Genomic DNA, 26,322 nt, shown 5'->3' with positions numbered 1-26,322 from the left:
TTTTTTCCGTTTATAATTTTAATATTGTAAATCATGTGCTGATATTTGGTGAAACGGAAAAATACTCTTTCTCGGGCCCGAAATCGGGTCTGATAAAGTGTGGATGTAATTGGCACTTCGTTAACCGCGTGACATCGTTTCATCGTTTATTCGTTTGTAAGGCAGTATGGCTTAGAGCTTTAGCCTGTCCAAATGGACGAAGAAATAAAAAAAAAATCGTTTGTTATTCAGAATAAGGTTACTATTTCGGTATAAGTTCGCAAGGTACTGAAACTTCTGTAAACGATGTATGTCGATGATGTGGTAGTACCAGATACACTTTGTATGTAGATTTTGGAGACAGGACAGATCCCATTAAGTAAGGACAGCGATTTAATTGGTCACAGCACGCTTTGGTGAGTTGAACAACACATAAAAACACTTAAAAAAATTATTCCGTATTTCATATTACAGATAGGTAAGGTTAAGCAGGGATAACGCAATCGACTTATCTGTGTAAGATAAGAACAAATTATTAGTGAACTTTTTGTCGTGAACGAGTTTTATTCTTGAATCCGGCACGACCGCGGTTTGAACTCACGATCACATATGAAAGGTTAAATTAGGTTTAGGTTAGATCTAGGGTTGCCAACCTAAATGCACAGTTTTGCGGTACATTTGCGATCAATTTGCGGGACTTGGGTATACAATGCAGGACTCCTTCACCCGGCCTAACTGGGAAATGGTATACCTACAATGCAGGACTCCTTCACCCGGCCTAACTGGGAAATGGTATACCTATTTGCCGTCAACGTCTTGAAAGGCATGAAAAATTCAACCAAGGTAACTTTCTAAACATTTATAGCACACTAGCATATACTATACATTTTATGACATATACATTAAAGAAAATTGGTTAATATAGATCGGTTCAATCCCTGAAGACTTCAAATTAAAGTCACACGCTAGTGCAACCTCCGTTTCATTGCTTATAATCTAGTCTAGCCAGAAAACGGGACAATCGGCGTCCCGCACGGACCTTTTGCGGGACGCATACTTTAGGGCTCCAGAATCGGGACGTCCCGCGTATTGCGGGACGGTTGGCAACCCTAGTTAGATCTGCGAATCTGTGTTGTGTGATGGTTTAATACCTTTTTTTTTAATTCTGTCATCTTCAGGATATGGGTAAGTCCTTTAAAGGAAACTAAATAGCATAGTTAATTAAAATTTTTATTTTGTTTTGATATATTTTTTGTTTATTTTTGTAAAAAGTATTTTTATTATAAAGCGTTGTTGTAACATGGACATTACATTTAACCCAACCAAGTAATTCAAAATGGAGTTGAGATATCTTTGAGAAAGTAACTTAATTTAAGCTCAGGAATGCACCCTTGAATATAACGGGAAATAAAATAACATGGTGTATAGGGGCCGGCAAACTTCTTGAACATCTGATCTTGCCTTTAAGTCCGTTTAATGGAAATACAGTAACTTCGTATTGTATTTCCGTCTCTGTCACGCATAATGATAGTCATAGTCATAGTTTTTTATTTGCTAGAATTACGGTACATTGCAAATGGTGGACATAATTTGGTAGTTCAACATAATTCACCACTATATCATGCAAAACTTTATACATATATCTAGAAACATTATAATATACACACATAGAACATGAAAATGTCAAGGTAAAACATATTTAAATAAGTTAAAATATTGTTATCATACTATATTTAGATTTTTAAATGATCATATTGATGATGTTGACATAAAACGTGAAATAAATAAAACATGCCAAGCTTAAAACTATTAAAACATTCAAAAATAAAACAGTAGATAATAGTAACATACAATTTGCAAAACATTAGGCAAAATACTGGTATTAAAAAATAACAATTTACATTTATTATTTTTGTATATATATATGTATATATTTTTTGTATATAGTAATAAATGTAGTCTATCTTAACTTTATATGTGTAGTATATGTATTATATTGTATTTTGACTACTTTTTCTTTATTTTTATTTTTTTTGCACCACCGGTAACTTCGCTTCGTTCGTCATCTCACTATCTGAAGGTTGTCTAGAAGAGATCGCTGTTTAGCGATAAGTCCGCCTGTTGTTACCTACCAATGTGTATATTTTATCAATTTCTATATCTGTTTTTTATGTAGTGTGCAATACAGAATTTTATTAGTATTATTATTTAGGAGCGAACATAAAAATATTCTTTTATATTGTAACAAGTTTTTTTATTTAGCCAACACCGAAACTTCCCTGTGGTGTAGACCAGCTGCGCCGACAGTGCTCCCATGAATATTTTCATGTCGGGTGACCAGGGACCCAAAGTCTCAACCACGAGCGCCGCAAACTTATAGTCGTCGAGCAACGTCGAGTATTTGCGGCGCTTGAGTACTTGGGCCTGGTCAGCGGCAGCGCCAGGGATCGGAAACCGGTATTTTTTGTATGGGAACGAAAACGGTATTTTTTCGTTCTTTGTTAATTACTTCATTTCTAATTAGGCAATCTAATAATACGAAGTCGTTATCTGAAAACACAACTGAGTCCTACATTTAGAGTATAAAATAAACCGAAATATATGGTTATTTCGATGTTTTTGCAAAAAACCGGTTCCGATCCCTGGGCAGCGCCGGTCCTAATGCGGGTCCCCTGAATGTGAATTATTATCTAATTGTTTTTCATGAAATAAATCATCTAATCTAATATCACATAAACGAATGTTTGCAGTGGTGTTTTTAATTTTCATGAGATAACTGCATTACTTATTAAAGGGGTTTATTAATGTTACTTTTGAGATCATGTTGTAACCCTTTGCCCGTCAATAACGTCAAGTGACGCGCACAGCTACAACCAAATATCAACCTTTTTGCATTCCAACAAGGTTCATGATGAATTATAAATATCTTAAAGTCTAAATAAAAAACGTAAATCTCTTTCAATTATTCTGGATATGAATGTACCTACTTACTATCCCTGCCTATGAAGCCGATGATCCTGGGTTCAAATCCTGGTAAGGGCATTTATTTATGTGATGAGCACGGATATTTGTTCCTGAACCATGGATGTTTTCTATGTAATGTAAATAGCCTTTATTATTGAAGTTTTCGGTTATAATAATGACATGAATTTGGTTTCACAGCTTTGACTTCAACTCGTCCTTTGACGTAGGTCTCCTCCATTTCTTTCCATATATTTCTTTCCTTTGCTGTTTGCATCCATTTACCTCCTCCTATTCTACTCAAATCATCCGACCATCTAAACTTTTGTGGACCACTCTTTCTTTTATTATATCTAGGGCACCACTCTACAAGGTCCTTTGTCCACTTATTTATGTTTCCTCTCATCATGTGGCCTGTCCAGCGCCATTTTTGTTCTTTTATTATTTTAGTTATTGTTTTTGTTTTTGATTTTTCCTTGATTATGGACAAATTTGACTCTGTCTCTAAGTTTTATATTGAGTATGCTCCTTTCCATATGGTTTTGACACACATTAAGTTTTTGATGCTGCTTTTTTGTAAGTCCCAAGTTTGGCAACCATAAGTTATTATTGAAAACTTTAAATTTCTGTCTTGTTGGTATTTCTTTTGCCTTAAATACTTCTTTCAAATACCAAAACTTTCTCCATGCATTTGTGGTTATTTTCTCGAGTTCCTTATCCGTCTGGTCTTCAGGTGACATTATCTGCCCAAGGTATACATATTCATTGACATAGTCTATTTCCTTTCCATTCACTATAATTTGCTTTTTAGTACTGTTCGTCATTAACCTTTTGAGCGCCACGCTTATCGCACGCGGCGCGTAATCGTGAACCTTGTCGGTACGCATGAAGGCTGTAGCCCGCGTCATTTGACGTCTTTGGCGGTCAAAAGGTTAATTTTGTTTTTGACATATGGAAAGGCCTACCAGTTTGCTTTGTGTGTCTAAATCTTCTAACATAGTTTTCAGCTCTGAAGGGTTATCTGTTACCAATATAAGGTATTTCCAAGTTTTTTATTTTTGATTTTAGCCTGTTATTCTCAAGTTTCAAGTTTTCGGTTTCCTGCTTAGTCGGCAATAATTTTTCTTCTATTGATGACGCAATAGTTTGCTGTATTTAAGCATTTATATATATATCGTTGTCTCAGTACTTACAACACAAGCCTTATTGAGCTTACTGTGGTTCTTAGATTATAAGTCATTAAAATTTGACACGGAAACTAGACTATTATTTGCGAGGACATGCTCTGAAAACAACCGTTAGATTAAAGTTGGCTCGATGGAAAAAAATAACGGAAACATGTCTAATTTTCATTTATTTTAATTGGGTACTTGACACATGTTTAATAACAGCTTCGACAGGAAAATATAACAAAGTTTGTAATAATAGTATTAAGCAAACGCGGATCGGTCCGCGCGATCTCGCCAACTATTACATAAACCCTTCAGGTTTTCAATAGTGTCTTATTATGTTAAACCTTGTTTAAAAAATTAATAGTGAATACTTAAACTAAAAAAAAATGTCCTATAATATTTATGGCAGGAAACCGCGCTGGATCGGGACAGGTGGCGTTCTCTCGTTTCGAAGGCCAAGATTCTTTTTGGATCTCTGAGCCAAAGCAGTTAGTTAGTTTATAATATTTATTTATTTACCTACATTTGTTTTTTAATTGAAACATATTATTTCCAGGAGCCTTTAATGGAGAACGGGCAAGGAGTGACAGAGGCAGCGCCACGGGGGGTGGGGGGTATAAAACCAAAAAAATACGTTTGTCTACTATGTGAGAAAGCATTTACAAGATCAAACACATTAAAGGTACATAAAAGAAGTCACACCGGAGAAAAGCCGCATGTCTGTGTAATATGCCAAAAACAGTTTGCACAATCGAGTCACTTAAGAGCACATGTACTTGTTCATACTGGCGAGAAACCTCACTCCTGTGAAATATGTAATAAGAAATTCACGTCTGCGGGGAGCTTACAAGTACATAACAGAGTTCACACGGGCCTAAGGCCTTACTCGTGCGTAATATGCCAAAAAACATTCATGACAAGAAGTCAGTTAACGATTCATGAAAGAGGTCACACTGGAGAAAAGCCTTTCGCCTGTGAAATATGTCAAAAAACATTCAAGCAATCAGCTCATTTAACGAAACATAAGTTAACCCATACAGGAGAAAAGACTCACACCTGTACAGAATGTCAAAAAAAGTTTTCTTCATCAAGTGACTTAAATGAACATACTCGGGTACATAATAAAATGAAACCATACTCTTGTGTAATATGCCAAAAACAGTTTTCTAGATCATATAATTTAAAGACACATGTTCTAAGTCACACCGGGGAGAAGCCTTACACTTGTAAAACATGTAAAAGAGGGTTCACAAGTGGAAGCAACTTGAAGGTACACGAACAAATTCACGCTGGGGTAAAGCGTCACCAGTGCATTATATGTTCAAGAAAATTTCAAACATCCGCTCAATTAAAACAGCATGAAATAACGCACACTGGAGAAAAGCTTTATGCCTGCGAAATATGTGAAAAAGAATTCACGCGATCGGATAAATATAGGAGACATAAGATGATCCACGCTGGTGTAACCCCATATTCCTGCAAAAAGTGTCCGGAAAGATTCATGTCCTCTAGACAATTAAATAAGCACAAACAGACACACAAGTCTTAAACCTTAGTTTTCGGTAATATATCTATTGCATAAGATATATTACCGACAACTAAGGTTTAAGACCTAGATATCTACCGAATATATCTTAATTACATTATGAAATAAATGTCATATACGAAGGAAAAGTGACTAAGGCCTCCAGTGCTCAGGGCTGGAATCGAACCAGCGTCCCTCTGCTATCGCGGCAGGTGCCTGTACCTCACGGCCACCCGGGTCACGGCGGCATGGGTCGAATTTGGGTTTCTGACACTTCCTTAGGGCTTAGTAGTGTTTGTGCTTTTCGGTGAAGGAAAACATCGTGAGGAAACCGGACTAATCCCAACAAGGCCTAGTTTATCCTCTGGGTTGGAAGGTCTGATGGCAGTCGCTTTCGTAAAAACTAGTGCCTACGCCAAATCTTGGGATTAGTTGTCAAGCGGACCCCAGGCTCCCATGAGCCGTGGCAAATGCCGGGACAACGCGAAGAAGAAGAGAGTGTTTCTACTTGAAATAACACAAATTAAAATATTTTCAAAAAATAATTTGTTTCTAATTGTACAGTAAATGTGATTTTCATGCGATGGTTTTGCATACTACTCATTGACAATCACTACATCTTACAAATTAAAGTCCCCCGCCGCGTCTGTCGATAAACTCGAAAACTACTGAACCGATTTTTATGCTATTTTCACCTATGAATAGAGTGATTCTTTAGAAAGGTTTAGGTTAGGTTAGAAAACAGCATGAACTAACGCACACTGGAGAAAAGCCTTATACCTGCGAAATATGTGAAAAAGAATTCACGCGATCGGATAACTTTAGGAGACAAGATGATCCACGCCGGTGTAACCTGGATTCTTGGGGAAGGTTTAGGAGTATAATTTGTCAAGGTTTACCCGTGGGAATCCGGGGCGGATTGCTAGTTTGAAAATAAAATAGTCATCATCTTCCTCACGTTGTCCTGGCATTTTGCTGCGGCTCATGAGAGCCTGGGGTCCGCTTGGTAACTAATCCCAAAAATTGGCTTAGGCACTAGTTTTGACGAAAGCGACTGTGATCTGACCTTCCAGCCCAGAGGGTAAACTAGGCCGTATTGGGTTTAGTCCGGTTTCGTTACGACGTTTTCCTTCACCGAAAGCGACTGGTTAATATTAAATGATATTTCGTACATTAGTTCCGAAAATTGGTACGAGGCGAGTTTTGAACTCGCGACCTCCGGATTGCAAGTCGCACCGCTCTTGCCCCAAGGCCACCAGTGCTTTTTTTAGAAAACAAAATAGTAATATGATAATAGAAATCTCAAATTCTGATCACAATCCAGTTTTGATAAAAAGGCAAAAAAAGGGTAATAGGTATGTAACTTTTTTTGTATTAATAGTTAGGGTTTTTTTTTAATCTTTTGGGATTGCCTAATGTAAGTTTATTGTTACCAATATCTAATATTAGAAACATATATTAATGAAAACAACGTTGTTTCCATACATTTGTTCTGAGGTACATACGTGCTATATCTAGTAGTCAACAAAAACGTCACTGACTCGCCAACGCCAAGGTCCCGGGGAAAGCGAGCTAATATAAACCTTACTTGAAAGTGTGAAGGTTACTTTGACAGCATACGTCATAATTATAACCCCTATTGTCCTTGGCGCTCTGGGCAAGATTAATAAAAACGAACTTTTTTTTTCAATAACGTTACAGCTATCATGACAGTTGCCCAATGCGATAGTGTAGCAAATATTAGCCTAGGTGCATAAATATAATTAATTCTAAGGACTATAACATGTTAAAAACAAAGTGAAATGATTGAGCGTGCTGGTGGCTCTCGTCCACGGAGCCTCGCGCAGGAGGCCGGTGCGCGCGCGGCTCGGCTGGCGGCGGCGAGGGCGCGCACCGGCTCACCGTGGCCAGTACCCCTGGGTTACTGATCTTATCCCGGAACAACTTAAAAGGCGTTAACATTTTGAACGCCACGCCTATCGCACGCGGCGCGTAATTTTGAAGCTTGTCGGTACGCATGAAGGTTGATATTGGGCTGTAGCCGCGTGCGTCATATGACGTCTTTGGCGGTCAAAAGGTTAAAAGCTTCAAGCAAGGGGTTCTTGGCGTTAAAAGGGTTAAAACAATCTGTGTTCTTGGCTCTATGGACGCAGCTATTCATGACACGCAGGTGTTTCAAAGGATGAACAAAATTCACTGAAGATTATTTAAAGTTAGTTTTATTTTGCATACCACACCCAATATTTACTTCCGTCTCGCTCTATCATTCACCTGTTTCTTTGATTATCCATTCATTACACACTGCAGTACTTGCAGTAGGTAAATATAGTCAGACCAAGATAAGTTGGCAGCCTGCAACTTTTAAACGTCAAAATTCTATGAAATTATGACGTTTACTTAACACTTGCACAGGCTGGGCTGTCAAAATCGCTGACAACTTATCTTGGTCTGAATCTAGTACTTTGTTGGCGCGATGACCCAAAAGAGTCTTAGCCTCCAACACAACAGTCCGCCATTTAGCTGGACGCCGTCCTGTTGGCCATCCTAAATGTCGTAGGGCGGATAAGGGATATGACTACCAAAATTTAAAAAGGTATATTTTGTATTAAATAATTATTTATTAATTAAACTTTATTTCAATATGTATATAACCAGGGCCCGTACTTTTCATGCCGTTGACGCAAAAATGACGTAATTTAACATACAGGGAGTTATTTTACAATACTACAAATTTAGATAACTTACTTATTGACGGGTATCAAAATAAATACTTGTTACGAGAATAAAAGCTTGTTACGCTGTTAAAAATCAAAAATATGTATTATTTAATAAATTAATAATCTATTATTTATTTGAGTGACAATAAAATGAAAGTCAGACGTTTCTGTACTGATTGTCAAGTATATGTATAACTTACCTAAAGAGGTCGATAAATGATTAATTCTTACGAAAATATTAATTGGAATCATACTCTATGTAGCGTGACGTCATTTTTCTGAAAAGTACGGGCCCTGTATATAACAATGTATTACAAATGGCGGCCTTAATGCCAAATAAATATTTTCTGTCGTGTTCACTTGTGCGCAGAGCGCACGTGCGTGTTGAGCGCGGTGGCCTGCGCGAAGGCGGCGGGGCAGCGCGCGCACGCGAACGGACGCTCGCCCGTGTGTGTGCGGATGTGGTTGTCCAGAATACGACGGGTCTGCAATTAACTTATTGAAGTGAAAACTTCTTTTACAGTACATATGGGGCTACTTTATAGCACTAGTGCGAGAAGTAGCATATTACGTTACTGTGTCGAACATTTAAAGGGCCATATGTACTGTAAAACGTTGTACGATACATGTGCGAATAGGTAATTCGCAACTCGTGTCAATTTAAAACACTCCCTTCGGTCGTGTTTTAATTTATCGCCACTCGTTTCGAATTTCCTATTTTTCGCACTTGTATCGTAATGTACTATAGCGGCGCTGTGCACTTTTTGTGATAGGGACAAAATGTTAAACTCGCGACAGGTCACGTGACCGGCAGATTCGTGAGATTGAAAATTCGTAAGACGGACACGTGACCTGATTGAAAAACTGTTACAATGTCTTTGAAGCCAGTAGACCCCCGGCGCGGCGTAGGAGAGGAAGTATCCCCCTCTCTTTCTACCGCGCGGCGAAAATGTATGCCTGCGTTTCGTTTAGGCGCAGGACGCTTGCGCGAATGTGCGTGTGAGTTTGTGTTATACTGATAATTAAAGCAATTCGTGCAAAATTATTCCCTAACCATTCCAGAATATCAAAAATGCACAACGTTAATATTCAAGTTTTCACTACTGCCGGCACTCCCGGAGTGCAACTCGTTGTTTTTTATTATTATCTAGGGCCCATTCCCACTGCTGGGCAAAGGCCTCCCCCCCTATTTTTCCATTCATCTCTGTTTAGTGCTATATCTAGCCGGCCACTCAAAAACGACTCCAAGTTATTCCGCCATCGCCGACGAGGTCTCCCGGATCTTAACTTTAAGCAATTAAACTTAAGGCGCAGGGTAAGGCTAGGCATTCTCCATACAAACCTTGTGCAAGTTTTATTCGCTAGTTTTACTATAGCATTTAATTTAATTTTTTGCTTGTATATATTGGATATACGCAGAACTTGATGTAGACATTTACCTTTATTAAAAAAAAAATACAAAAATACAAAAAAAAAAAAAAAATACATCAAGCCCTAGCTAACAGAAAAATAAGCATATTTACAAAAAATAATAACTGTAGCGCAAACATAAACGAAGAAAAACGCGCACAAAGTTTGTATGGAAAGAGCTTGCCCTACCCTTCGCCTTAACACATAAATCTTGGACTTAGATATTTATATCAAGGCTCGGAACAGGTTTTGAAAATAGTGATAAATACCGGTTTATTTCGGTTTCATGAGAACGCGAACGTTCCAAAGAAAACGGTTTTATTGTTCTAAGCCGGTTAATCTGACAAGAACTTTTTGGAAATGTTCTCCTAAAACCCGGTTTAAAAATAACGGTTTTACGAACGAAACCGAAATTAAAGCTCAGTGGCATCCAAGTTGACAGCAATCAGGCTATCATGGCCTGAGGCAGGCATGCAGCCCAAGACAGAACAAGATGGCGGCGCACTGTGGACGCCCTCTGCCCCAGTGTTGTCACATACAATTTTGCCGAAGAGGTAGAACAGGGTGCAAAAATAGGTAGGAATGGGTGGTTTTAAAATGAAAAACAGGTAGATGTACATTTTTATGATTAAAAATGTGTATAAAATTTTTCAAATTATTTATTAGTCTTTAATATTGTGATGTTAGTACACGTGTTTATTAAATAAATCGAAACAAAAATGAGGATTTCCATTGTTTGTAGATAATGAATCTGCTTGTATAATCTGTTTCTTTGGCAAGTTTTCATTACATCGAATCTAAATTAGTTAGAAATTAAGTAATGTTCCGTCACATGTATTGAGAATTACTTACAATTGTACCATTTTGAAAAATAGGGAGATTTCAGGCCGAGGGAGGTAGATAGGTAGAACGCATGCAAAATAGGTAGATCTACCCAAAAGTTGGTAGATGTGACAACACTGCTCTGCCCCACCTGATAACGGTTTGAAAATTTAACCGTTTTCGGAAAATCTCTTTGATTTATATTCTTAAGTACTGGCATCGAGGAATTTGAGCAGCTTGCACTATCAATGAATATCTTTAGTTAGTTTTTGGTCGATCGAGGAGCAGACAAAGGACAAAATCGAAATGTCGTTATCTGCCTCTCTATCGCGCGTTGTGCTCAGTTCGCAGACTAATATTTAAGTGTACGTACGTTGAATCCCCTGCCGCAGTAGGTGCACATGTGGTTCTTGGGCTTGGGGGCCTTCTCGTGAAAGTACTTCACGTGGTACCGCAATCGGAACCCGTTCAAGAATCTCTGGAAAAAATAAGACTGCGTTAGAAAAGTGAACTGAAAAGCTAATAATTATCATGACGTCAAATATCAAACATTTATTCAGCAAGTAGGCCACAGGGGCACTTTTACATGTCCAGTTTTACAAACAATAAAAATTAAATAAAAAAAACAATTACAAATATGGAATCGATGAAATAATAAAGCCTCACATAGCCTATGCTACTCGGGATGACGTCATATCTCTAAATCCGTTAAGGGGCTACCAGGCCAAATTCGATGTTTTTACGTCGATATAGCAAGCTTGAACGTTGTATAAAGAATTAACTTCTTCACACAATATTTTAGCTTGGTGATTGTTCTTTAATTATGTCTACTGATATTTCAAAAAACACAGTATCACAACAAAATATTTTTTCTGTGAACCCTTTTTTTTTGGGTGTTTTCTATGTATTTAAGTATTAATAAATATTTATATATTATATATATCGTTGTCTAAGTACCCTCAACACAAGCCTTATTGAGCTTACTGTGGGAATTAGTCAATTTGTGTAATGATGTCCTATAATATTTATTTATTTATTTTCTCGAGTTAAAATCCGTATAAACCCCCTTATCATGCAACGCTTATACATGAAACTTTAACCAATAGTCAATAATTACGTACTCTTAAATTGCCTCAACAGATTTTTCAATTATATGAATAGTTTTTGAGAAATCGATACTATAGGGGATATTACGCAAAACTCTGAGTAGAGCACGCCACTACCACATTCTAAGGGCTTACCACGAAACACGAAAATCTAAATATCGTTATCTGTCTCTCTATCACTCTAGCATATTCGAGTGATAAAGAGCCCAGATAATGAAATTTCGCGATAGGTTACTTTAAACAAACCGCTTTGATGTATCAATGTTATAGTAAAATCTTCTCAAAAAACAGTTTAAGGCACAGTATGTATAAGTTACTCTATGGTTTATGTGATGTGATAGTGCTGCTCTCTGGCGGCAGAACATTGCAGTAACACTCCCTATTCAAGCTCGTGCATTGGCCTAACGCGGAATGTCTGCGCGCTGCGCGGCCGTCGGACGGGGAACCTGTGGCACTCAGCGCGATGCGCGCGCAATTTATTTTCTGTGAATTGATCGTCCGATTTTGACTTGAGATTTTTGAGTGATAGGACCTTTCACACTGTTTATAAAAAAAAAAAGTGAGTTTTAAGTGAGCGAATATTAAGGACGCAATAATTTGTTTGCTTGTGCAAATTTAAGTTGTCAAGGTGAAGAACGAGGAAGGGGGGGTCAAGGGAATTAGGACGCACAAGGTCATTCAGATAGGGATTCAGAGGAATTATTAAAGGCATTTATGAATTTTTGAATTTAACTTAATTTAATTGATTATCATCCATATTTATTTACTTTATTGACATACTTAATATTATATAATCGAATTTGCTTTTTGTTTTTGTAAGGTTGACATGTAATTTTCATAGTGTAAGTGTGACATAGCATGTATAATAATTATAATATCATTGCTTATAAGCGCCTTGGTTTATTAGACTGTAAGCTTATTTGTGAATAAAATCGAATATAGGACACGACCTTAAGGCAATTAGAAGTTATGGTGGAGTAAAGAAACTCACAAAAACATGAACGCTGAAAGCAATACATTCCTTTACAGTACATATGGGGCTACTTTATAGCACTAGTGCGAGAAGTAGCATATTACGTTACTGTGTCGAACATTTAAAGGGCCATATGTACTGTAAAACGTTGTACGATACATGTGCGAATAGGTAATTCGCAACTCGTGTCGATTTAAAACACTCCCTTCGGTCGTGTTTTAATTTATCGCCACTCGTTTCGAATTTCCTATTTTTCGCACTTGTATCGTAATGTACTATTCTTTCGGCAGTCGTGTAAATGAATTATGAGGGTATTAGATTATAAGCACAGGTAAAAAAATAGAATGAATATGGAGACAAGATATATTTTAACCTAGTAAGACATCACATAAAATATTTAATAGGAAAATGTGAATCTGGTTTTGTGCGAGATGCTTTTTAGGGTTCCGTACCAAAAGGGTCAAACGGGACCCTATTACTGAGACTCCGCTGTCCGTCCGTCCGTCTGTCATCAGGCTGTATGTCATGAACTGTGATAGTTATATAGCCAGTTGAAAATTCTACGGATGACGTATTTCTGTTGCCGCTATAACAACAAATACTAAAAACAGAATAAAATAAATATTTCTTTCCAATCTCGAGGTTCTCATCCAATCACCGAAGTTAAGCAACGTCGGGCGGGGTCAGTACTTTGGATGGGTGACCGTTTTTACTATAGGTAATAGTACGCACAGGAAGGGTTCTGTGCGAGCCCGACTCGCACTTGACCGATTTTTTTTTAAAGTTCATATCATATCATTATTTATCTTACCCTGTCGCAGACCGGGCAGACGAACTTGCTCTCTTTGAGGTGTTCCAGGTTATAGTGGTTCATCATGTAGCAACGCTTGCTGTACGTCTTGTCGCACGAAGGGCACGGCACTCTAAAAGTAGGGATAGTTAAGTTTTTTTTTTATATTTAAGTATATTGGTAACAGCAGTGTTGCCAGATCGCACTTTTTAGTACAATTTTACGTACCTCTTGAACATGCGTGCTAGCTAAAAACGTACCCCGCCTAAAACCGTACTTTTTGGCCAAACCGTACTTTATTAACAATATGCTAAAATGGCGTAGAAATAATAGTGACAGACTAAAAAAGTACGCATTTTTGCGTAAAAATTTGGGACCTTTTTGTTTTATTATTTTTGTACCTTAATATTTTGCGTACTAATATAGCTTCCGTACATTATCGAAAATAAAATCACCCGTTTCTAAAACCCTTATGCTGTTAATATTTTTTTTTTATAATTAACTTTTTTTTTGCGTTAAACCGCCTGTTATTTACCTCTTCTTTATGTGTTGTATTATTTATACCGTTTCTGTATTGAGGTGTGCAATAAAGAGTATTTGTATTGTATTATATTGTAAATTGGACTTTTTTTTTGGTACAATCCACTCATCTATGAAATTATGACGTATAAATAACATTTGCACTGCGTTTGCTATCAAAATTGTTGCAGACTTATCTTGGTCTAACTTTAGCACCTGTTGACCGACCGTCATATAAAGTGGTGGAAATTACCTGGGTTTAGTGCGGTGTTTCGAGCTCCGTTTCACATGTTCGTTGTATAACAAACTGTAATGATAATTTCGCTATATTGTTATGAATTATACTTATACGAATACACAATAATAGGCTAGAACTTATTCATAAAATGTTGCTTTATTTTTCCAAAATATAAGTTAATTCAGATGGCGCCACTGTAACGATCAAGAAAGATAAATATTGAAAAATATTTTTTGTTTATTTCAGACCAAACGTTGTTATTCATGTTTCCTTAGTTAACCTTAATAACTTTATATTAGTACTTATATAAAAACACATAAAACTTAACGTTCAGCTCGTTAATGCTCAGCCCATGTCGCAGGGCTGCGTGTGTCGTGCGTGTGAACCTACTGTACCGTAGTGTATGCACCTGTTCGTGAACTGCAGGTCGCACTCGACGCAGTAGTTCCGTTCGCTGGTGTCGACGACGTGTTTGCGTCTGTTGTGGACGGTCAGCGCGTGGAACGAGCTGAAGCCCATGTCGCAGGGCTTGCAGCGGAACTCCGAGTGGCGGATACTGGAATCAGACGAATGAGATTAAAACTGCTAATTGCAATAGGTCTCGAAAGGTTCTTGTCGGATTTTGTGTTTTTTTTTATACTTCGGTGGCAAACAAGCATACGGCCTGCCAGATGGTAAACGGTTACCGTAGCCTATGGACACCTGTAACTCCAGAGGTGTTACATGCGCGTTGCAGACCCTAACACCCCGCACCCTCGTTGAGCTCTGGCAACCTTACGATTCCCCTAGACTCTCATTTAACGCTTAGAACGCACTGCGATTTTTTTTGCGGTTTCAGAACGGCATGCGCATGCACTTGTAAGACTGAAACCGCAAGAAAATAATTGCGGTGCTAAAGCAGGTGCCGTTTGCGGAGACCGGTCTGGCGGTCTGTTTAAGCTTACACGGGCTATATGTTACTACTTTACTTTTGAGTGGCATCAACGTGAGACAGTTCATTCGGTTCTTGTCTGTTTGTATGATTTGATTTCTTGTCTTTTAATTATTTATACAAGAATTCAAGTCTCGGAGAACATTTTACATCTCTAAAGATAATTTAAATCGTTTTTAGGGTTCCGTACCCAAAGGATCAAACGGGACCCTATTACTGAGACTTCGCTGTCCGTCCGTCTGTCACCAGGCTGTATCTCATGAACCGTGATAGCTGGACAGTTGAAATTTTCACAGATGATGTATTTCTGTCGCCGCTATAACAACAAATACTAAAAACCGAATAAAATAAATATTTAAGGGGGGCTCCCATACAACAATCATAATTTTTTGCCATGTTTATAAACAATGGTACGAAACCCTTCGTGCGCGAGTCCGACTTGCACTTGCCCGGTTTTTTTTTAATTTTATTTTATCTCTGACACTTCTTCTAAGACTTTTACATCTCTAAGCAAATTTAGTATTTGTTGTTTTTTTTTTTTCATAGTTTTTTTGTTTTGTAATTCGACATTTAGAGACTGTATACATCTCTAATAAAGTATCTAATATTTCAATGATTCCATGTTTTGTCGTATTGGTCCGGAAATACCGCAGGCGACAGTTCATTCCACAGATTAGCTGTGCCTTACGTTCTGTTACATAGCTAGCAAGCTAGTTAAAACATTTAAGCAAGGTATCTCCCTAAAAGTTACCCTTTACAATCTATTGCCTCTACACATTACTAATTTAACATGCATACAATTTAAAAATAACTTAAACGTTTCTTCCAATTAAATCCATTTTACTCAATCAATGAATTTACAGATAAAATGAAAAATTATGATTTTATTATGTAAAATAATTCTAAGCGTAGGTGCTTTTATACTATATTATATTGATGTATTTGATCATTTACCATTTAATATATTTTGATTTATATAATTTTGTCTACCTACATACCTAATAAGACATTGTATAGTGCTTCTTATTGCATGGTTACCCTAAACTATTACTACTACAGCAATCGGGATACTTGCAGGTACTCTGACCTAACCAGTTCATTACGATGCTTCCTCTTTGACGGCCTCAACCCAAGTGAACGAGCCTGTCCAACATTTACCGTGTCCCCACCACCTGCTAAAACTACCGTGTGTCATGATTTTTTAGTAATTGCACCGAATAGTGTATGCAAATATGAATTTTACTTGGCAACATTCTTAAAATACCTAAGTTTAATATCAGGGTGATGGGTAATGTTTAATGACTTCCCTGGCAATACTGGAGTTAGCAAGTGACAGGGGTAAGCGGAAGCTAAAGGGAGTCGAGTACAGACTCGCACACTTGGATTGGGGACGTCAAAGAGACGACATCTTGATGGTAACGGGTTGAGCAAAGTTAAAGAGGCATCTCCATTTTATACTTACCTAGAGCAATTAGATATATTTATAATACGTGTTTTGACATAATGTTAAATCGTGTTCAGTATAATATTATTTTCCCAACTACCCCTGTATTAATCGGGGTAACATAATAATGTTGTCACGGTATAATTATTATTTAACTGCTATCTTAAATGTAAACATAAATAAATCATGACAATTGCATGATTAGTTTTAGCAATGACCTGTATTTTGACATGCTAGATGTAACGTTCTGTTGTTACTTGGCCAAATAAAGAACACTTGAACTTGAAACATACTGTATTATGTGTATGTATTAAGAAATTAAATGAAATTAGCTTATTGCAACTTACAGTATGTGGTGAGCGAGCCTGCTCTTGGTGGTGCAGCGCATGCCGCAGTGGTCGCACTGCGGGTGCCCGTGCATGGCGCGGTAATGCGAAAAGAAATCTCGGGGTTTATTGCAACTAGAAAAAAAGGAATACTTATGAAAAAAATCTACAGGAGACCTATAGGTACTCTGTATCTGAATATATATATCGGTTTAAAGATTCTTTATTCTCATAAGAATTTGTACAATTCACTTAAAATGAGAACTTAAAATATATTCATTTTATTTACATATTTCATGTCACAAAAGGAGCGACAGACACTGATTGCAATTTACAATAAGCATTTGTTATTATTTTGCCGGTAAGTATGTTTAAGTAAATATATATGATAAAGATAGTTTATTTTCCAAGTAGGCATATTACAATGCGCTTATGAACGTCAAATAAACCTACGCTGGCTTTAACCCTACACCTCTGACCCGAGATTTAAATCCCTCCTAAATTGTAGGAGGGTATCCCAACATGGACCGGCAAGAAACTCGGCGGGACACATCTTTTCAAAACATTATATTTTATAACTATTATAGTAGGTACCCTCAACACAAGCCTTATTGAGCTTACTGTAGGACTTAGTAAATTTGTGTAATAATGTCCTATAATATTTATTTATTTATTTTTTTTTTTTATTTATACTGCTGACCGCACATCTTGCAGTAGTATACACACACGATACTCACTCGAACCTCGCCCCGCACTTCTTGCACTCCATCTGCCTGCCGTGCGGGCCGTGCGCGAAGTGCACGTACAGCTGGCTCCGTGACCGGAACTGCAGGCCGCACATCTTGCACGAATACTGCACGAAGTGCTCGTTGATGTGACGCTTCAGGCTGCGGCGGTCTTTAAAACGGCAGGCGCATATGTCGCATTCCAATTTGTTTTTCTGGATTTTTTTTAAAGAAATAATTAAAGAAAAAATCGTTTTTATATAGTATCTATATACTGAAATTCCAGTTATCTAATTGTATGCTAAAATGAGTGTTGGATCGGCTTAATCACAATTATTTTCCAGTGGCGCTAGTGAGCAAGTTGATGGGCTCTTAATTGGCCCACAACAGGCTAATGGGCCGCGCTTCGCTCACATGTTTATTCCACACTTGGTTAAGTATTCTCTATTTCCCAAATATTCCCAATATTAGTAAAAGTGTGTTATTACCTGAGCGTGTAACAGGGAAAGGTGACGGTCGTAGAATTTCTGCTGTGAGAATCCAGCGTAACATTGTTGACATTGGAATTTCTTGGTACTTGTGCGTTTCTTTCGCTTCTCAAGCCAATGCAACACAGTCTCCCGGTCTATCTTGACCTGAAATACATTAACAAAAATACAACTTTTTGTGCTAGCTGTAGGTAGGTATTACTGCAATGTTCTACCGCCAGAGTGCAGCACTAGCACCTTTCGTAAACCATAGAGTGACTTACACATACTGTGCCTTAAACCGTTTTTGACAAGTTTTCACAGATAATAAAATATGACATTGATGCATCAAGGCGGTTTGTTTACAAAGGGCCTACCGGGAAAAGCGAAAATCGAAATTTTGTTATTTACCTCTTTATCGCTCGAATACGCAAGAGTGATAGAGAGGTTAGATAACGAAATTTCGATTTTCTGTTTTCGCGGTAGACCCTCAGATTATAATGGATTGTGGTAGTGGCGCCCCCTACGCAGTTTCTCGTAATATTCCCTATTTGAGTGCTAAATGGACTTGACTCTATCTATTTAGGTAAAAGTTACTAGTAATCTGATTTTTTTTATACATCATGAAACTCTGATTTTTTTGACGATTTTGCTTTTTTTAATACTGGTTTTATACTCCTCATAATAAATTTGTGATTCACTATCTACATTCTAGCTGTGTTATTAAAATAACACAAAAGATATAGGTATGTATCTTATCTTCTAATAACCGGGGGCCCTTGCGGATACACTTCGACCCATAGGGATCTTTTGTGTAGTTGCCCCCTAAGGAAAGACCCATTAGCTACTCAAGAGCCTTTTTGACCATTTCCATGTGTCGGATGATGGTGCTTATGGGTAGCCTTTTGAATTCCTTTGGTTCCAGATAGCCTGCTCCAAAGTCTTTCATTCTTTGTCTGGCGAGGGCGTGACATTCACACATTAGGTGTGTTACTGTCTCTTCCTCTTCACCACACATTCGACAATCGGTGTTGTCAGAGTGTCCCATCCTGGCCAAAACCCCTTTGACCCCATAATGGCCCGTAAACACCCCTGTTATAATTTGGAGTTGTCTCCTGCTAAGTTTCCATAGCTTTTTGCTCCAACCGGAGTCTACTTCTTGTATGAAGAGCTTTGAGTGCTTTAGACCCGTCAGACTGTCCCATTCTTTTTGGTGTCTCGTCCTAGTGTGGTTTTTAATAGCCGTTATAATGGTTCCCTGTGAGAGCCCCACGAATGGTTCCGGACCTATGTGGTTACTTGCGGATCCGGCTCTGGCAAGTTCATCTGCATTTTCATTGCATCCCTCGTGCCCTGGAATCCATACCAGTTGCACTCTATTTTGTCTTCCAAGCTCGTTCAGAGCTTGGACACCATTGTACACCAGTCTAGAGTCCACTCTGGGCGCCCTGAGCGCCTTGAGTGCAGCCTGACTGTCACTGAGTATATAGATATTCTTCCCTTGGGTTTGCCTAACTATATTCTCATGCACACAGGCAATTATAGCGTACGTCTCGGCTTGGAAGACAGTAGCGTAATTACCCATGCTTATGCTACAACTAAAGTCATTTGCATAAATGCCTGCCCCCGTACCAGATACTGTCTTGGACCCGTCTGTGTACCATATGATGTCGTTTTCATCCGAATTTGGTGCTTGAAGACCTTCGGTCCATTCAGCCCTTGTTGGAACTTTAACTTCAAAATTCTTACGGAACACAAACTTGGGTTGCATCTTATCGCAGCCCATATTCGTTATCCTTAATATAGGTATGTAGATATATAAACAAATCCGCATGCGCCAGTTTTTTTATGTATAAGAACATGCTGTAGTGTTTTATATATGTTTATGTCATCAAGCAATCAAACTATATTACTAAAATATATTTTTCACTACACCATCCGGTAAAGGCCCTCTTGATTGTTCAATATCTAATACGAAAGTTGCATTTTATCCACATGTGGAGCAAAGTTAAAGTAAAGTGTGTTTCACTCGGAGGCAAAGTTTGTTAAACCTCGTGCCTTGAAACCCTAGCAACTATCAACATTCCACTTCTAGAGCCCCTCGCTAAGCTTGTGGTTCAATTATAGAATCGTTCGCTTGCTCGGATATCAATATTAGCATGAGTGGTTAAACAACAACTTTGCCGCCTTGTGAAAGAAATAACTATTGCTATACTTACTCTATCATAATAATTCCGCTTATCCGGAATATCATCCAAAATAATGGTTCTATATTTCTGCTTCAACTCTGCCCGTTTCTTCCTTACATGTTTCACCCCTTTCTTTGGATTTTTCTCCAGCAAATCAATAGGAAGTAATACTTCATCTAATTCTGTTATATCATGATTATCAGCACTTTCAAAGCCATCAGTTTCATTTTTAAATTCCTCTTTGATTGCATCCAATTTTATATCATATATATCATTATTTTTTATTTTAAGATCATTAAATAAATCTTCACTAAGCTCCTGCTTTACAGCAGGCACTTCTATTTCAGTTGCTGGAGGAATATTATCTTTTTCGTCTTCATATATTATTACGTGGTAATCATTAATTTTCTTTGATGAAGTTAGGTTTGACAGTGAGTGTTGTGGCTGTAAATGTGTAGAAAGTATTATTTAAATTTAAGTCTATGAAGCCGATGGTCCTGGGTTTGTAATCCAGTAAGGACATTTATTTGTGTAATGAGCCCAGATATTTTTTCCTGCATCATGGATGTTTTCTATGTATTGAAGTATTTGTATATTATATATATTGTTGTCTCAGTACCCATAATGCAAGCCTTGAGTTTACCATGGTACTTAGTCAATTTGTGTAAGAATGTCCCTTGGTATTCGAACCCAGGACCACCGGCTTCATAGGCATCGTCACTACCCACTAGGCCAGTCCAGTCATCATTGCCAATCTATATTACTAAAAATTCTGTACAAGACAAACATATAAAAAGATGATGTTATATGTGGTATTTTTGATACCACTGCCCTATAAAGGGTACCAGTAAAGTAGAAGTGCACTAGCATCCAGAGTTGGTACTCAAGAATCGGAAGCAGAAAGGAGGGTATACATAAAAAAAAAAACGAAACGAAATCAAAATGACAGTTTTTGTTAAACTTGTGTTATGTAATCAGGTAATGTTGCTCTCACCAAAGATTTATTGCTTAGAAGTTTCTGTGCTTGTGTTATCTTCATACGGAATGTTTGGATGTTTTTCAAGATCTGGTGGCATTCCCAACACATCATCAGCTTCTTGGACTGAAATGGTAGATGACTTATGAAATACAAATCTCGGATCCCAGTCTAAAATTATTTTGTACAGGTGAACAGTGTGTAAAACGACAAAATGATAAATGTTACAGCATTACTGTTTGCAGTCGAGTATTGGTTTTTTACGTAATTTTTAATAATAAGTGGATATTACTTACTGTATGGTCTGATTTCTTCAACAGCAGTCGATTGTATAGTTTTGTGTGCTCCTCAATTATATCTAACCGTCGTCCAACAGAAAGACACCCATGACAACACTTTTTCGATCCCATTCTTAACTATTTAAATAATTATAATAATATTTGATGAAGTACAATCTTCACTGTTGGCTCTCTGACAACCAAGCTGTCAAATGTGAATCCAAGATGGCAGCGCAGAACTCAGTTTGAGGCACTGTTTAAAACGATTCAATGATGCGATTTGTAGTATATTCGTTGAAGGTTTATCTGTGGACTTCATGATTTTTGACATTCACAGATGGCGAAGGCGAAAATATCAAAATACTATTGTTTTCGAGTTGGTTTTGTTTGTAGATGTTTTATCTAAATGAGTGTTAATACTATAGGTAATTCATTTGTGTAACATGTTTAAGTCAAGACCGTATTTTATACGAGCGATTTACAAATATGCGCGAAATTATATTCCAAGGCACGTATCTTAGTTTACATCGTATTTTGTTATTTTTTACCTAATATGGACGCACAATATTTGTTATGAGTGTTTTCACACGTTGAAAAAGAGTAGCCTTTAAGATCAAGGCACAACCGCAAGCTTGCCTACAGAGTGTAAGAAAATGACAAGTATGTATTACATACAAATGATTCCCGGCTTATATTCCCGGATTAAGGATATACTGGTTTGGCCAGTATCTGTCACTTTCAACGGAATATTGTGACAAACTTGTCTTATCCAACCTCGACATTGGCAGAATCATCAACACCTTGATGGAGCCATAACACGAAAAATTGATTGATTGAGTTTTGTATGCTTAAATAAATGAGTAATTTGATAGGCCACTACTGACAATAACACTAAGATAGTTGAAAATCTAAAATATACTTACAATAAATATCCTTTTTAGGTATCTCACAAATTTGGATAGCCTAGATTTTTTTTTTAAGAGCCCTTAATCCTTGGAGCGTTCTCCGATTTCACGAAATAACGCTCGATAGATGGCGTTGGCGCTCGGTACGCGAGCGCCGGCAACGCGACGCGCGTTTCAATGCAGACTAGAATAATCTTGATAGTTTTCAATATAATTTCAAGCAACATTAATTTTAGTGTCATATGATATCATATGGGCACTCTTTATTTTATTGTATATGCACAGTAGTTTTTTTTTTTATGTACACTACTACTAAGTGTACAGACTACAGAGTGTACTATAACCCTTGCTCTTTATTCTGTCTCTTTCACACCAATGGAAAATGAAGAAGTTACTAAATGACTGCAGGTATAAATAAAGTATATTAGTGCGATAGAGAGACAGATAGTGTTTCGTTGTCGTATCGTAAACGATTGGCATGTTGGCCACACACTTGCTTAGTGCCTAGCCAAAATACCAATCGTTTGCGTATATTAGTGCGATAGAGAGAGAGTAGTGTTTCGTTGTCGTATCGTAAACGATTGGCATGTTGGCTACGCACCCATGATACCTAGCCAAGAAGCCAATCGATTGCGCATATTAGTGCGATAGAGAGACAGATAGTGTTTCCTTGTCGTATCGTAAACGTTTGGCATGTTGGCTATGCACCCATGCTGCCCAGCCAAGATGCCAATCGTTTGTGCATATTAGTACGAGAGAGAGACAGATAGTGTTTCGTTGTCGTATCGATTGGCATGGTGGCTACGCACCCATGCTGCGTAGTCAAGATGCCAATCGTTTGCGCACATTAGTGCTATAGAGTTTCAGTGTTATTTGAAATCACGTTAGGGTTTGTATTATTATTTTTGACCCGAATGAAGTCCATCCAGGTTCTTATGATGGAGTCAGGAGTTGGTCACTAGAACTCCTAATCTACTCATTATAATTCCATCGTGCTTGGGCTCAAAAGATTTGCCCTGACGAACACCATCGATCTAGATGAGGTCCAGGGTCTCATGACGGAGTCAGGAGTTGGTCACCAGAACTCCCCAGAACTCCTAATCTACTCATCATAACTCCATCGAGTTTGGGCTCAATAGATTTACCCTGATGAGCACCATCAATCTAGATGAAGTCCAGGGTCTCATGATGGAGTCAGGAGTAGGTCACTAGAACTCCTAATCTACTCATTATAATTCCATCGTATTCGAGCTCAATAGATTTGCCCTGACGAGTACCATCGATCTAAATGAAGTCCAGGGTCTCATGATGGAGTCAGGAGTTGGTCACCAGAACTCCTAATCTACTCATTATAATTTCATCGTGTTTGGGCTCAAAAGATTTGCCCTGACGAGTACCATCGATCTAGATGAAGTCCAGGGTCTCATGATGGAGTCAGGAGTTGGTCACCATAATTCCTAATCTACTCATCATAACTCCATCGTGTTTGGGCTCAATAGATTTGCCCTCACGAGCACCATCAATCTAGATGATGTTCAGGGTCTCATGATGGAGTCAGGAGTTGGTCACTAGAACTCCTAATCTACTCATTATAATTCCATCGTGTTTGGGCTCAAAAGATTTGCCCTGACGAGTACCATCGATCTAGATGAAGTCCAGGGTCTCATGATGGAGTCAGGAGTTGGTCACCAGAACTCCTAATCTACTCATTATAATTCCATCGTGTTTGGGCTCCATCAACTCCTGAGTCCATCATGAGACCCTGGACCTGATCTAGATTGATGGTGCTCGTCAGGGCAACTCTATTGAGCCCATACACGATGGAGTTATGATGAGTAGATTAGGAGTTCTAGTGACCTACTCCTGACTCCATCATGAGACCCTGGACCTCATCTAGATCGATGGTGCTCGTCAGGGCAAATCTTTTGAGCCCAAACACGTTGGAATTATAATGAGTAGATTAGGAGTTCTAGTGACCAACTCCTGACTCCATCATGAGACCCTGGACTTTATCTAGATTGATGATGCTCGTCAGGGCAAATCTATTAAGCCCAAACACGATGAGGTTATGATGGGTAGTTTAGGAGTTCTGGTGACCAACTCCTGACTCCATCATGAGACCCTGGACCTCATCTAGATCGATGGTGTTCATCAGGGCAAATCTATTGAGCCCAAACACGATGGAAATATGATGAGTAGATTAGGAGTTCTGGTGACCAACTCCTGACTCCATCATGAGACCCTGGACCTCATCTAGATCGATGGTGCTCATCAGGGCAAATCTTTTGAGCCCAAACACGTTGGAATTATAATGAGTAGATTAGGAGTTCTAGTGACCAACTCCTGACTCCATCATGAGACCCTGGACTTTATCTAGATTGATGATGCTCGTCAGGGCAAATCTATTGAGCCCGAACACGATGAGGTTATGATGAGTAGATTAGGAGTTCTGGTGACCAACTCCTGACTCCATCATGAGACCCTGGGCCTCATCTAGATCGATGGTGTTCATCAGGGCAAATCTATTGAGCCCAAACACGATGGAGTTATGATGAGTAGATTAGGAGTTCTGGTAACCAGCTCCTGACTCCATCATGAGACCCTGGACCTCATCTAGATTGATGGTGCTCGTCAGGGCAACTCTATTGAACCCAAACACGATGGAGTTATGATGAGTAGATTAGGAGTTCTGGTGACCAGCTCCTGACTCCATCATGAGACCCTGGACCTCATCTAGATTGAAGGTGCTCGTTAGGGCAACTCTATTGAGCCCAAACACGATGGAGTTATGATGAGTAGAGTAGGAGTTCTGGTGACCAACTCCTGACTCCATCATGAGACCCTGGACCTCATCTAGATCGATGGTGCTCATCAGGGCAAATCTTTTGAGCCCAAACACGTTGGAATTATAATGAGTAGATGAGGAGTTCTAGTGACCAACTCCTGGCTCCATCATGAGACCCTGGACTTTATCTAGATTGATGATGCTCGTCAGGGCAAATCTATTGAGCCCGAACACGATGAGGTTATGATGAGTAGTTTAGGAGTTCTGGTGACCAACTCCTGACTCCATCATGAGACCCTGGGCCTCATCTAGATCGATGGTGTTCATCAGGGCAAATCTATTGAGCCCAAACACGATGGAGTTATGATGAGTAGATTAGGAGTTCTGGTGACCAGCTCCTGACTCCATCATGAGACCCTGGACCTCATCTAGATTGATGGTGCTTGTCAGGGCAACTCTATTGAACCCAAACACGATGGAGTTATGATGAGTAGATTAGGAGTTCTGGTGACCAGCTCCTGACTCCATCATGAGACCCTGGACTTTATCTAGATTGATGATGCTCGTCAGGGCAAATCTATTGAGCCCGAACACGATGAGGTTATGATGAGTAGTTTAGGAGTTCTGGTGACCAACTCCTGACTCCATCATGAGACCCTGGGCCTCATCTAGATCGATGGTGTTCATCAGGGCAAATCTATTGAGCCCAAACACGATGGAGTTATGATGAGTAGATTAGGAGTTCTGGTGACCAGCTCCTGACTCCATCATGAGACCCTGGACCTCATCTAGATTGATGGTGCTCGTCAGGGCAACTCTATTGAACCCAAACACGATGGAGTTATGATGAGTAGATTAGGAGTTCTGGTGACCAGCTCCTGACTCCATCATGAGACCATCCCTGGACCTCATCTAGATTGAAGGTGCTCATCAGGGCAACTCTGTTGAGCCCAAACACGATGGAATTATAATGAGTAAATTAGGAGTTCTAGTGACCAACTCCTGACTCCATCATGAGATCCTGGACCTCATCTAGATCGATGGTGTTCGTCAGGGCAAATCTTTTGAGCCCAAACACGATGGG

General features: G+C 38.6%; 2 protein-coding genes and 1 long non-coding RNA gene across 4 annotated transcripts in view; 2 read left to right on the top strand and 1 right to left on the bottom strand.

Moving 5' to 3' along the window:
- Window positions 1-12,631, top strand: part of LOC133532729 (uncharacterized) — a 227,304-nt gene extending 214,673 nt beyond the window's left edge. Inside the window, exon 2 of the long non-coding RNA XR_009801744.1 lies at window positions 11,106-12,631. This is a non-coding gene — a long non-coding RNA (uncharacterized LOC133532729). The remainder of the gene's footprint in view (window positions 1-11,105) is intronic.
- Window positions 204-7,443, top strand: LOC133532724 (zinc finger protein 253-like). Its single transcript, XM_061871505.1, has 2 exons — window positions 204-395; window positions 4,669-7,443. Exon 2 carries the CDS (start codon window positions 4,678-4,680, stop codon window positions 5,659-5,661), a length of 984 nt encoding a protein of 327 aa, XP_061727489.1. The 5' UTR covers window positions 204-395; window positions 4,669-4,677; the 3' UTR covers window positions 5,662-7,443.
- LOC133532721 (gastrula zinc finger protein XlCGF26.1-like) lies at window positions 8,236-21,781 on the bottom strand. 2 transcript variants are annotated; one of them, XM_061871496.1, is made up of 11 exons: window positions 21,567-21,781; window positions 21,289-21,396; window positions 20,325-20,738; window positions 18,127-18,273; window positions 17,651-17,853; window positions 16,935-17,048; window positions 14,622-14,768; window positions 14,228-14,281; window positions 13,477-13,588; window positions 10,960-11,064; window positions 8,236-8,839 (listed from the first exon to the last, which is right to left on the bottom strand). In XM_061871496.1, exons 1-11 carry the CDS (start codon window positions 21,678-21,680, stop codon window positions 8,711-8,713), a joined length of 1,647 nt encoding a protein of 548 aa, XP_061727480.1. In that variant the 5' UTR covers window positions 21,681-21,781; the 3' UTR covers window positions 8,236-8,710. The 2 variants fall into 2 exon arrangements, with proteins under 2 accessions (XP_061727480.1, XP_061727481.1); XM_061871497.1 differs by lacking the exon at window positions 14,228-14,281 and having other exon boundaries at window positions 8,603-8,839.
- Window positions 21,782-26,322: the final 4,541 nt, after the last annotated feature.

Source organism: Cydia pomonella, chromosome 27, assembly GCF_033807575.1.
Source record: "Cydia pomonella isolate Wapato2018A chromosome 27, ilCydPomo1, whole genome shotgun sequence".
NCBI classification, from domain to species: domain Eukaryota; kingdom Metazoa; phylum Arthropoda; class Insecta; order Lepidoptera; family Tortricidae; genus Cydia; species Cydia pomonella.
The sequence above is the reverse complement of the archived record's forward strand: the minus strand, read 5'-3'. Positions and strand labels throughout refer to the sequence as shown.

Coding starts and splice junctions, on each gene's coding strand:
- LOC133532721 (XM_061871496.1), bottom strand. CDS start 21,680: ATGGGATCGAAAAAGTGTTGTCATGGGTGTCTTTCTGTTGGACGACGG. Junction 17,854..18,126: donor TTTCCCTGTTACACGCTCAG/GTAATAACACAC, acceptor AAAAAAATCCAG/AAAAACAAATTGGAATGCGA. Junction 11,065..13,476: donor TCTGCCCGGTCTGCGACAGG/GTAAGATAAATA, acceptor TATTTTTTCCAG/AGATTCTTGAACGGGTTCCG.
- LOC133532724 (XM_061871505.1), top strand. CDS start 4,678: ATGGAGAACGGGCAAGGAGTGACAGAGGCAGCGCCACGGGGGGTGGGG.